The sequence below is a fragment of the Petaurus breviceps genome, unplaced genomic scaffold (assembly GCF_028583685.1).
Source record: "Petaurus breviceps papuanus isolate PSGF00001 unplaced genomic scaffold, PetGlider_PUasm1.0 175, whole genome shotgun sequence".
In the NCBI taxonomy this organism is placed as follows: domain Eukaryota; kingdom Metazoa; phylum Chordata; class Mammalia; order Diprotodontia; family Petauridae; genus Petaurus; species Petaurus breviceps.
The window spans coordinates 24,266,258-24,280,292 of NW_027185764.1; the positions used below are offsets into that span (position 1 = coordinate 24,266,258).

The 14,035-nt window shown below is 34.3% G+C and overlaps 1 protein-coding gene across 5 annotated transcripts in view; it reads right to left on the reverse strand.

Annotated features, from left to right (window-relative positions):
• Nucleotides 1-14,035, reverse strand: part of LOC138158737 (small integral membrane protein 10-like protein 3) — a 182,130-nt gene that overhangs the window by 147,420 nt on the left and 20,675 nt on the right. The window contains exons 2-3 of one of the 5 annotated variants that reach the window (XM_069084905.1): nucleotides 8,180-9,091; nucleotides 5,103-5,203 (exon numbers count right to left, since the gene is read on the reverse strand). The exons of 2 other annotated variants lie outside the window; for them this stretch is intronic. In XM_069084905.1, coding sequence (XP_068941006.1) covers nucleotides 5,103-5,203; nucleotides 8,180-9,016 — 938 coding nt within the window. In that variant the 5' untranslated portion in view covers nucleotides 9,017-9,091. Of the gene's footprint in view, nucleotides 1-5,102; nucleotides 5,204-8,179; nucleotides 9,092-14,035 lie in introns of those variants that run through there. 2 more of the 5 variants (XM_069084907.1, XM_069084909.1) reach the window with 2 other exon arrangements.

Below are 14,035 nucleotides of genomic sequence, written 5' to 3' on the forward strand. Positions count from 1 at the left end.
CAGCCATGACTGCAGAAACCCGATGAGGGTGGTGTGTGGATTTGTTTGGCTTGACTATGCTCATTTATTACAAGGGAAAGCAGGGACCTGGTGACAGTGATGTACACGTGTGTGCGCACACACCCCCCCTCCAAAAAAAAGTGTCAATGAAAAATTTTTTAAATGCAAAAAAGGAAACAGAAGGAAGTTCAGAGAGACACACAGACAAGCAGGACGGTTTGGGAGCTAGCATTTTGAATTTATTTATATGCTTTTGAAAAACCAGGCTGTATGTAATAAACATTCACAGTTTCATCTACAATCATCTTTTTCTGCCCTTATTCGTATATGGAAATGCTCATGTTTGTCAATGTTGGTCAAGTTCATAAAAACAGAAAAATTAACAGTAAAATCTTTTCAAAAAAATTTAAAAATTGGGTAGTATTCTAAAATTGTGTATCACGACAGCATACTTACAAATCCCACAACAACTCTGTGTGATCTTATAGTTTTAAAAAAAGTGATAAAACAGTCTCAAGTTTCCTGAGAACGAATATTCTCTCAACTATCTCCTGAGGATTTCAGACTTGGTTGAGAAACACTCACATCCTACTTATGAGTGCAAGTTGTATGAATTTTTTGGTAGAGTACAAATACCAAATCATAATTTTGTAAGAAGGCATTTCACTGGGGTAAGGCAGAAAAAAGAAAAGCAAATCACAGGACAAAAACTCCTAAAATCAACAAGAATGCTCTACGAGGATTTATGCTCTGAAGTTATACTTTAAAAGAGTAGGAAATTTTTGATATTTTAATCACCCACTTCCTGATCTTGCAAGTTTCTCTGCACTGTAGGGTACATGATATTCTTATGACTCATCCTAGATGTGATTAACTGCCATGTTCTGATGCACAGATGTGTCATCATTTGCCCTAATATACAACTTCATACATGAATTTTTATTTTCTTTAAAAGACTAAAAGAAGAAATTGATAGCCTTTGAAATGTGAAATGACTGCTCATTGGAGGGGTGGGTTAATATAAAATAAATTTTCATAATACTAAAAGATTTGTAAAATAAATTTTGGATAGAGAGGGAAATGAAATAAATACAATAAGAAGTCCAAGAAATTCTTCATGTCAGTGATGGAACTCATTGATTAAAAGAATATTGTGAAATGAACTTTCAGGAAAAATATGAAAAAGAGGCAGAAACAAACTTCATATAAAGCAAACATTAAAAAACTTATATAAAATTCATGTACATAGGGAATTATTTTCTATTTTAAAAAGAATAGTAGTAGAAAGACAGCCAGCCTCAGGTTCCAAGAAGACCTGGAACCTCTGACATATATACTGGCTATGTGACCTTGGGCAAATCACCTAACCTCTATAGTGTTCCAGGAAATGGCAGACTTAAGAGCTGCAGAATAGGTGTTAATATGCATTGATAAAGGGATTTTCCTCCAATGGAGTACCCTATGCCAATGAAATCACAGCCTGGGAGGAGGGGGGAAGAAAATGGAAGTTTTGTTTCACAATGGGAAGTAAAATATAAAAGAAAAGGCCAATGAATTTTATATAAAGAAAAGCTCAGTTTTAGGTTATATACTCCAAACTACCAGTTTCCTGAAAAAATATTTTTCCCACATATGATCTTAATATCTTGAAGTGACATAAATATTTTTTTAGCATAGGTATGTTTTCAAAATCACAAACTCTATTCAAACTAAATACACCTAAAAATTCTATCCTTGAATAAGAGAAAAAAAGAAAAGGACAAACCACCCAAGGCTTTCAGGTCAAGGGAGATTAGAATCAAGCATAAGGTAGAAGTGATGATTTTCAAGGAAAGACGCTTAATTTCCTTATTCATATTAACTGCTCCTAAACCAGGGTAGAAACCTAGCAAAAGAAAGAAAGTTGCTTAAAAAAAATGGTCCATATTGCCCAATTGAATTTTCCTTTAAGGAAAAAAACACAACAAATTTTGTTTTTCCTTTTTAAAAAGCAGTAGATGTAGGTTACACAATACATGCTTTTAAAAGAATTTTAAGATCTCAACTCCATTACTGTGAAGTGAGAAATGTAAAAAGAACCTCTCAATGTAACTGAGAAAAAAATATTCTAAAGATTTTATACCTAAAGTTTACTTTTTTTCGTAGGTCAAACAGGAATAACTTTCAAAATAAGATGTACTTGTACATTAAGAAGATCTTGAGTCAATCATGCTTTGTTTAATCAAATGATGAATGGGTCTCATCTCAATTTCCACAGTAGCAGAGAATGAAAATTAGAGGAAGAAACTATAGTTGATTCAACATGAAGTGTTTTTAAGTTCTAAGCTGTACTCCTAAGTTACTAAGAAGTGAATCATTTTCAGTCAAATTTACAAACGCTGTAAAAATTCTAAAACTATTTAAAAACAAAGACCCATGAAGAACCATAAAGTGTAGAAGTTGATAACAAAAATCTTTGGGGTGGCTAGGTGGCGCAGTGAATAGAGCACCCACCCTGGAGTCAGGAGGACCTGAGTTCAAATCCAGTTTCAGATGCTTAATACACACACAAAAAACCCTAGCCATGTGACCTTGGGCAAGTCACTTAACTCCAACTGCCCTACCCTCCCCCCTTCAGAAAGCAAAATAATAACAATAATAAACAAAAGTCTTAACAAAAGTAGTATTTAACATAAAACTACATATTTCAATCATTGCACCACTTAAAGATAAGGATTTTGTAAAAGTTATATAGTACATATTGTGAGCCAACTCACCCTTCCTGTGTTTCCAAGAAGCCCTCACAAAAGGTCATAAGTTAAAGGGGGAAAAAGGATTCCTAGAAATCCAGTGACCAATGAAAGAATTAGTATGGGATAGCACCATTTTTGGTAGGGAAAAGATGTGTGTAGAAAAACCATTTTAGAGAGGCAAACCAACTATGGAGGCATATGACTAAGAGGGAAAAAAAGTTTAAAAAATACATTTCAGAAAATATCTGTATACTAATGCAGGATGTCAACATTTTACACTTAAATTGTTTTATAGTTCAATAATTTTCCATACAAAAAAACATACATAACATTTTTCCAACATACTTTATTTTCCTTTTTAAAAAACACCTCAACAGAACTATCCATCAGTTTTGATTTAACAGTTACAATGCTACTGTCCTATTGTAAGGTTTTAAACATTACACTCAACAAAGTAACAATCTGTTGTTGTTGTTATGAAGTTGGATCTAAGAACACCAGAAAAAAACAAGGCCATCACATAGGCAAATAATCTGAAAACTGAATGCCTGGCTCCCTCTCGTGGCACAGGTGAGCATTATCATAAGTCCTGTAACGGCATTCAGTATTGTGGAATGCACTATTACAAAAAAGACTACTTTTACATATGAACAATAAATTTTAAAGTTACTACAGAAATAAACTGACATTTCATTAAAAATGTGTTAGATAACAAACTGCTAAAAATCAATACAAAGTTGTAAACATCTTTTTCGTGTAGACAAAAAAACAACCTTAATTCAATGAGGCTGCTTATGAGTGCTCTAAATGAACACACAAAGTCTATACAAGTTCACCAACTATGGCTTGTTCCAGTTGTTTGAGCTAAAAAATCAACTTGAATTTGGTAGGAGTAATAAGAAAAAACAGTTCAGAATTTACATTGGTAACAACTACTGATAAAAGTTCATAATCTGATGTGATTAAATACAATAAGTTTGGCTTTGACCCTAACAAAGATAGTTACCTAAAACAAATGGCATGGGAAGAAAATCAGATTATATGCCTAATACAACTCCTCTTTTCCCACATCGCTTAAAAAAAAATCCCTTGCCATTAAGCAAGAATATTTAATAAAAGAAATCTTCTCATTTTCATGCTGAGTTCCATTAAAAAATTACCAAAACATGAAGAGGGATGCTTCTTTTGCCAAAATAGAAAAGGTCTACTTTAGAGGATTTTTAAAAATATGCATTCCTTATCCATTTGATGAAGAGTCCTTCCATATGAAGGATATTCACCCAGTACTATACTAGGCATTTTTATCCCTATGCTTTCCTTTCCCTTGACTCCTAAAGGCTTCACACATCAAAAAGAAAAGCAATTTTATTAACTTCACTTCATCAGGGTCAGGAGTGATGGAAGAAATTGTTTTTTCGGTCAACCCATAAGAAACAAAACTCATTCTACCCCTCCTGAGACAATTTATTAAAAAAAAAAAGTTATGGTGCAATATCTATGACCTGAAGCAAACTGAGAGACAACGAGCTCTGTTCCTAATGGAGATACCCTTCCACAATTCTTTAGTTGAGCCATAAAATGAGACTGAACTTTTTCTGATTAAAAAAAAAATCCTTCACTATAATGATACCAGGAAAAGGAGTTGATTTCAAAAGAACCTCCAACACCGTACACTGAAAAAGCATCATATTCTTAAATATTCAGTCACCAGACCATAATTTTGGAAAAGTGGCAAAAAATGTAAAGAGAGATTCCATTATGAGCTTTGCTGCTAGTCTAGACCCCAGAAATACAAAAGTTTAACTGACGCTCTGCAAAGAGTTCCATAAAAGCTGAACACATTTCATTCCAGCTGTAATTTCTGCCGCCTTTTTTTATTTTTACACAAATAATGATCTGAAACCAGTGGGTTATGTGACAGGCACCTAACTACCAGTCACTGAGAATACAAAACCTACTTATGTTAAAATATATATGTACATATGTGTACACATATATGCATATGTATTATCCTTTTGTTGAACCATCCCCAGCAGATGACTGACATTTTTAGTTCTTAATCCTTGTAAAAGTTATTAGCAAAGCAAAAAGCTGTCTGAAGGACAACTAAAAGTATAGCAAATGTTAAGTGCCTACGTAAACTCACAGGAATAAATCCTCTGAAGGTTTTATAAGGAATAAAACTGTCAAAGTAACCTGAGATTTTTTAAATGAAATAAAAATACTACAAAATTTAAGTAAGATCCTGAAAACACATAAGCATTGTATAATTCTACGTTTAAACTTATTTTTAAAGGGAACAGTGCATCATTTTTGTAAACTCCCACAAGGGCATACTCTTAAAAATCAGAACAAGGACAGTTTTCTTACCTTTCTTTAAACAGTTCACTTTTTTGTTTTCTAGTAGCAGAAACAGAACTCTTGCTAGGTAGTCCAGGAGGAGGCTGGCTACTGACCACTGTCTTATAAAACTAAATTTCAAAAAGCATTAGACAGTTAACCAGAGTGTTTTACTTTGTTAATACTGTGATGATCTACAGCTGCTCTAGAAAAATATCCCTATGTTATTAGGTAACCAAACAATTTAAAAATAAAATTTACCACATATTCTATACAGAAGTACAGTCAGTCTGAAAATGCTATAAAAACTACAGCTTGTGCTCTAATACAAGAAATTCCAATGATCAGGAATTTTTCAGTCTTAGTAGGTAATGAATGTACGTCAAGAATAATTCCCATGTCTGACTTTTATCAAGGCTATAAAGTTCCACACCGACTAATTTAGAAGATTTTTGTTTAAAAAGTACTTTCCTCAAATACAACAAGCCTCAGAGCTAGTAAAGGGATATACTTGTATTTTTTAAATCATCTTGTATTGGAAAAAAAAATCATCTTGTAAAAATGAGTGAAAGCTTATTCCACTGAAATTATTTTCCCAAGCATTTGTCCTTGGGAGCCATGATCACTGAAAATAACTCGTTTCCAGTGAAATTATAGTAGTGCAAACATACTGTTCTCAATGAATAGGATATGTAGGATAAAGTGCAAGGTAAGTAAACATGTATTTAACCTAATTACTTTCTTAGTCCTTGATAAATATGAAATGTTGAAAAGAAACAAAAGGTTCCATTAGGAGTAGTAAGTCTTTAAACTTGAAATAAGCTTCAGAATTCAGGAGTACTTTGCATTCTCTGTCACTGCCAAACTGGGGAGTGGGGCATGCGTAGGCACTACAGCTTCCATTCTGAGTCCCTCACACTTTCTACAAACTAGAGACTACAGAATTACTGCTGTTTCAGACAATAAGTTCAGGCACTTTTCCGAAAAGGCCTTTATTTCCTTCTGCTCAAGAGGTCAGAAAAAGAGGATTTTTTTTGTTTGTTTGTTTTGGTTTTGTTTGGGGGTCTTTTTGGTTTGTAAATCTGAAGAAATGCACAGAGAAAATTCTAGAGAATATTTCACACCATGCATGTGAAAATGTTGTATTGTAAAAGTCCCTTCTGAATTTAGAGTGGTAATAAATTTGGGTTAAAGCCCAAAACGTATTTTGCTTCCCTATTTATAAAGTAAGCAGACATAAAAGCAATAATGACCTAATTTTTAAAAGTTAACACTTTCTCAACTGCCTTTTGTTGTCTACAGGTTTGTAACTTAGTAATTATCCCCCCAATCATCTGCTTTGATGTGATGGAAAAGTGATTAGGATTTCCAAACAGAAACAAAAAACCTCCAATAAAAATCTTATTTTTATATATTATGCTTTAAGAACTGCTATTTAACCTTCAAAAAGTCATCCATTGAGATAACCAGTGAAGTCACTGCTAAAATGCACAAATTTTCATAACTACAATTCCTCCAAAAGTAGTTTAATATCTATACTGTCAAAACTATAAAACTTGAAGTAGGTCTTATATAAATTAAATATGGAGGCAATTTGGTTAGGAGAATCTCACCTTAGGCCTTTTGCTTTTATGGCCTCAAAATCAAATATTTATACCAAATAAATATTTACTTTGAAAAAATAAAGAGAAGTCATATAATTTCACAGACTTTATTACCTGTACCTTTATGGACTATCAGCTCTTGGTTTGGGGGCCAATTTCTTTCCCAAACTGCCTTTGTTGGTATTTAATGTAGTATAGCTGTAGCTGAGTTGTCCTCAGCGCTATCAGATAGGATTTAATACAGAAATCATGTGAAAACTTCTGTATTAAATCATTTTCACATGATACAATGACCTGTTGACAGAGATGTGCATGGACGTAGTAACCTAGTATATTATCAAAAGAAAAATGACCAGCTAAAGCATTAAAAAGTGAAGATGACTTTTTTGTCCTCCCCCATTCTGAGCTTTTATTTAAAAGGACATACTTTGCTTTTATACAGCCACAAGTCAAATTTCATTTCAGTACTGAATGCTACCTAGGAAATTCTACTGCTTTTTGGCAAATAAGCTTAATTAACACATTTCTACAATTTACAAGGCCAAGAAAATGTTTAAGGACAGGCATGGAAAGCCAAGAACCAAGAAGAAAGATCAATTAGAAGGAAACAAAAGAAGACTTTGGCAAGAAAGTGTTTCCCACTTTGAACCGTACGTACCAGACTACGTTTTCCCTCATTTCATGATGTGTCAGTGACAGTGGGTAGAGTCTCACTGACCTTAGCTTAAGTGCTGAGGCAAGTAAGTCTGTGGTTAACAAAAATAACCTTCTGAAGATTTAACTTTTTCCATGCAGAACATATTTCAATCCCAGAAGTACTTGACAGGTCAATCTATAGCTGAGTTATTACCACTCAAATCCACTTTCAAGTTAACTTTTCAACTAACATAATACTATAAGGTTTCTGAGGGTCAGAAGTGACCTTTCTAAAAAGAAATCCAATCCTGCAATTTTTATCTTAGGACCTCTGTTTAAATTTTTTAAAGTTGGTTAGGAAAACAGATTTATGGTGAGAGAGTAAATAAAATTTTACTGCAGGTTAAAACATTTCTACAAAATGAAAAAAGTAATTTACTGTTAACCCAGCAGAGCTAGTAATAGATGAGTTTAATTTTACATGTGTCACAAGCAAAAAGATGCCAAAGATTGAATTCTGACAGTAGCCCTTTAAAATGGAAATTAAAAGAGTACTTTATGTCCAATAGTTCTGGTGAGAAATCAATGCTGATAAAAACATTAATATTCTAAAAGGCTTACCCAGCTCTGAATGCATCATTAGCACAATTTTAAATACTTCAAAAAAAGTTTCCTAATATAAAAATGATTCCTTGTTTTAACAACCAGTTTCAAACAAAACAATTCCAGTTGTATTAAATTTGCCTAGTCACACAAACCTAAGCAGAAACTGAACAACTGTATTTGCAACTAAATTCAATTAGAAACATTGATTTTAAAGAATGAATTTTATATTAGCCTAACTAGTGTTTCTTATTTTGTTTTTACCTTAACTACTGCATGCCAGAGGTTTGCTAATGCAAATGCTCGTAGAGCTAGCAACCACAGTGCTACCTGAAGATTGTTTGTTGTACACTTTAAACTTGAAAGCATTTTCTTATATTCTGTTGTTTGCTCTGAAGACATGAGGATTAGATAGTCAAGGAAAACATATTTTGTTTCATCACTCAGAAGCACTTCAGGGTATTCACACAGTGTTGCAGAAAGGACGGAGTGTAGATGAGAGAGTTCTAACTCAGTGCCTACTTCCTCAAAAAAAGCACTTTGCAGTTCATCCTCAAAGATCCCCATTTCTAACTGCAGCAAATTTACTTTTTGTTTGTATGGTAGTTTTGACAGCCAGAAGTGTGCAAACTGTACAAAATTATCCCCTATGTGACACCAATCTCTGAGGTCTTTAATAGAACAGATAGCTCTTTCCAGCCAGTCACTCACTACTGCTTCATTAATACCACAGAAAATCTTAGCAAAATGTTCTTTTGCAGGAAAAACCACATTAACTGACTCTTTCTGATCAGCTGCTCTAGCTGAATTTCTTCTGGTTGATTTTCTCAAATGAGGCATTTTGTTACCAATGTGTGGCAATGGATCAGTCTTACTCAAATAATTCTTCATCTCAGAAGAGAATAGCTCTTTGTGTAAACTTCTGTTGAAATCGACTCCAGGTTTATTTGACCAGGAGTATGTGTCTGATAGGTGAGGGATCTCCTTCTGCTGTCTTTTATTAACTTTACAAAACACTTTGTTGGAATCAACGTCTTCTTCCCCTTTCATGTTAATGAGGCAACTGCCCAGAGTAGTTCTTCTGTCTCTCATAGTTTCCATCTTATGAAGCAGTACGCCCAGAAAAAGGACTTTGTTACAATCACATAAATATATTCAGTGGATCTCAATATGTACCTGAAAAAAAAATTATCAAATTAGTATCTTTTTTGAATTATAATCTTAAAATATTGAAAATAAAAACCTTGAATAGCTTTTAAATCTTAATGATACTAATGGGTGACTCCTATATATGAAAAGCACAAAGTGGTCTAAACTCAAATAAAAACCTATCCTAAAGAGATGAAAACATACAAATTTCATAATCTTAAACGGAACTGTTATTTTTAAAAATTCATCACTTAACTCTTAAAAGCATTCAAACCATGAAGCTAAATACATCACTGCACAATTTTTCCTATTCCTTCTCTTACCATTCACAGTTTAATTTCAAGCTACTTTAAAAACATATACATAAGCCAGCAGATGTTAGAAAGGGCTGAATAAAGTCAGGAAGTCAGCATCAGAAAAGTAATTATTCTAAGTATATTTTACTACCGTGTCTATAGGAAATTAACTAAAAAAGAAGGCTTTTGGACAAGTCTTTCAACTGAATCTTTGAAATCTGTTTTCATGAAGGCTCTGGAGTTTTACTAAATATCTTTGTATTAACTTACATAGCCCATGATATTCATAGCTTATCTATAGGCTTCCAGGAAGTGCTTCTTTTGGGGAAAAGGGAGAGAGCCAAGGTAGCAGCCCTTCTGAATACCAGAACCTGGAGTGACAAATTAGACCTAAAAATTAAGTTTGAAAGAAGGCAGTAAAATGTTTCTTTAAAAGCCCCCAGACTTTCCCTGCTATCTGTCTGTGGGTACAGTTGCAACAGAACATCTACCTTTCTATTTGAATTTGAGGATTCTGATGCATGAGACCACCTAGGAACCTCATGAAGACAAAAGTTGATTAGCCCACACAATATGAAAATTAAGTTAGTTCCTCATTGGTTTGGAATTTTACAGTAAAAAGTCAGTATGCCACTGAAGAACTGCATGTTTCTTTTTTTTTAAAGCAATTGGGGTTAAGTAACTTGCTCAAGGTTACACGGCCAGGTGTTTCTGGGTGGGTGCTAAGTGCCTGAACCTAGATTCGATCCCAGGTCATCCCGACTCTGGGGCCGGTGCTCTTACTCGCTGTGCTACCTGGCCGCCCCAAGAACTGCATGTTTCTACAGGTATGACTACCAATGCTTTAAATTTGCTCCAAATCATAACAACTGCTTTCTGAAAGTAGCAACAGTTACTGAAATAACCAGTGATACATTTAATAAAAATGAGAGCAAGGAAATATACTTGAATTACCACTTGACATCACTCAGTATTTTCTGTAAAAAAGTAAGTAGATATTAGATAAAATGATATTTTTATAGTAGAAATCACAGCATTTCAGAGCTGGAAGCAATTTCTGTAGCCATCTGAACCCAACTCATATCCTAAAAATCCTGTTCACACTGTCCTTGATTAATGATCATCCTACCTTTGCTTGAAGCCTTCCCCAATGAGAAGGGACCCACTCTATTTTAAGGCAGCCTATTCCACTTTTGAAAAGCTTTAATTGGAAGGAAATTTCCTTATATCAGGGCAGCTGGGTGACACATTGGATAGAGTGCCAGGCTTGGAGTGGGGAACAATTCATCTCCCTGAGTTCAAATCTGGCCTCAGACACGTACTAGTTGTATGATATAAGTCACCTAATCCTATCTACCTCAGTTTCCCCATCTGTAAAATGAACTGGAGAAGAAACTGGCAAACCACTCCAATATGTCTGCCAAGAAAACCCCAAATGGGATAATGAAGAATCAGACAGGACTGAAAACTGAATGACTGAACAACTTTACAAATTCCTTATCAAATCTCTTTGAAATTTGCAACCACAGCTCCAAGTCCTGATCCCTGAGGCCAAGTAGAATAAATCTAAACATTCTTCCAGTGGATAGTCAATACTTAAAGACAGCTATTATCCACCACCACCCAGCAAACCTATTCAGTCTTCAGTTCTTTAGTCTAAACATACATCTTTTTCTTTCCAATGAATGTCATGGAACTCAAGGTCTTTTACCATCCTGGTTGCCCTCCTCTGGACATCATCCAACTTATTTCCATTCTTAAAATGAGGTGCCCAAAACTAAATGCCATCTTCAAAGATATGGTGTGACCACAGCACAATACAACAGGACTATTATTCAAGGAAGTCACTGGGAATTCTTAAGACCAAGAAGGACTAAATGAATTATTCAGTACTGAAGTTGTTGTCTGTTTGTTTTTGCTTTTTGGAGGGGGGAAGGTAGGGCAATCGGGGTTAAGTGACTTGCCCAAGGTTAGTTGGCTAGTTTCTGTGTTAAGTGACTGAGGGCACATTTGAACTCACGTCCTCCAGACTTCAGGGGCGGTGCTCTGTTTACTGAGCCACCTAGCCACCCTGGGTACTGAAGTTTTGTTTTTGTTTTATTTGCTTTTTGGAGGGCAATTGGGGTTAAGTGACTTGCCCAAGGTCACACGGCTAGTTTTTGTGTTGTGTCTGAGGCTGGATTTGAACTCAGGTCCTCCTGACTCCGGGGCTGGCACTCTATTCACCGCACCACCTAGCCTCCCCCTGGGTACTGAAGTTTTGCTATATTTAAACACATAACACAATACAAAATAACACAATACAAACACATTACACAATAATGTTAAAATTAATAAAGAGCTTATTATTTTTATAGTATTTAGAAGGTCCATATCTATGATTTCATTCATTTAAAGAACTTCCTATGAGGAAACCCTTCTCACCAATAGAGATCAACAGTTCCTCCACATCTAGAGAGTTACACTGAATCTATGTGACATCCCTTCAGCATCACACAGTCAGAATGTCAGGAGAGAGGCTCGCTTATTATGTTACAATAAGTAATAAACTATTAATAATGGCAGCTTAAATTTAAAAAGGATTTTTAAGATTTACAAACCTCTTTCCTCATTGTAATCCTCCAATGGAAGGTTATGTCATTCCTATTTTACAGATAAGAAAATTCAGACTGAGGGCCATTAAGTGCCCAGAGTCATATAGCTAGTAAATATCCAAGCTGGGATTTTCAGGACAAAGTATTTGTCTCTACTTCCAGAGTGCTTTCCCAAAAGTTTCTAATACTTTTCAATTCCACTCACAAAAAATGGGTAAATCTGTTTTTCTATGATCCCTTAAATACTATTTCAATTTATTCTAATCAATCTGTAGGATGCAAGGTTAATTTGATTTGCACCTTTGATTATTTTGATTTGATTATTAGTGAGGTTGATCATTTTTAAGTGATTAACAATTTGTATTTCACTTTTGTAAATTGTGTATTCATATTCCTTGATTATTTTATCTATTAGGATCTCCAAGGTATCTTTTAAATTTTTAACAGTTCCTTATGTATTTTTACTACCATGTTTTCCTTCTGTCAAACACATCATCAATTTCTTTTTATTTTGGTTTGTGTTGTTGTGGAAATTATTTTCACTTGAATGTAATCAGGAATATTTATCTTGCCCCTAATAATTTCTTCTGTTCATTTAAAATAAAAATCATTCTCTCTTTTGTAAATGATATAAACATATTATTCCAATTTTTTCCATGTTCTGAAGTTAATTTTTAAGACTATCACGCAGCAGGAATACTACAAACTGTAGTATGCAGTATGAGTGTCAGTATAATGCCATACATACCCTGACACATTATTAATCAGTTTTTCCAAGTAATGTGTTAAAAAAAAAATTATAGAAATTTAAAAAGGGGGAGAAGAGATGCTAATTTCTGTGTATTTTTTTGTTTATTTTTTTTTATTAATTTGTTTGTTTCCTTTTAGTTTACAGGATTCAATTCCACAATTCCTTAAGTTTCACATTTTGTCCCCCTCCCCTATATATCCCCCCCCCCATGGCGGCTTATAGTCAAGTATAGGATCTGTAAATACTTTCACATTATACATTAGTCAGGTTATAAGGACGGATTGTATCAGCTGGAATGAAAAAATGGTAAAGAGGACATAAAACCAAGTAAGAAAAGGAAAAAGATCAGGTATTTTGCTTCCACCTAGATATAAACTTAGTTCTTTCTCTGGATGCACATATTTCTCTCCATCATGAGTCTTTTGGGATTGACTTATATCACTGCATTGCTGAGAAGAGTCCAGTCTATCAAAGTTGGTCATCACACATACGTTGTGTCTGTAATTGTGTACAAATTTCTCCTGGTTCTACTCTTCTCACTCAGCATCAGGTCTTTTAAGCCTCTCCAGGTAAACATGAAGACAGTCTGTTCCTCGTTTCTTATAGTACAATAGTATTCCATAACATGCACATACCACAACTTGTTCAGCCATTCCCCAATTTATGGGCACCCCCTTAATTTTCAATTCTTTGCCACCACAAAAAGAGCTGCTATAAACATTTTTGTACATATGGGTCTTTCTCTCATTTCTATGATCTCTTTGGGATATAACCCTAGGAGTGGTATTGCTGGATCAAAGGGTATGAAAGTATTTATAGCCCTTTGGCCATAATTCCAGACTGCTCTCCAGAAAGGCTGGATCAGTTCACAACTCCACCAGCAATGCATTAGTGTTCCAATTTGCCCACATCCTCTCCAGCATTTGTCATTTTCCTGTTTTGTCATCTTAGCCAATCTGACTGGTGAGATGTGGTACCTCAGAGTTGTTTTGATTTGCATTTCTCTAATTAAATAGTGAATTAGATCATTTCTTCATGTGCTTGTAGATTGCTTTAATTTCTTTCTCTGAAAACTTCCTGTTCATATCCTTTGACCATTTATCAATTGGGGAATGACTTGTATTCTTATAAATTTGAGTCAATTCTCTGTATATTTAGTCCTTTGTCAGAGACATAGGTTGTAAAGATTCTTTCCCAATTTCCCACCTCCCTCTTAATCTTGGTTACATTGGCTTTGTTTGTACAGAAACTTTTCAATTTCATATAGTCAAAATCATCCATTTTACATTTTATAATGTTCTCTAATTCTTGTTTAGTCATATAGTCTTTC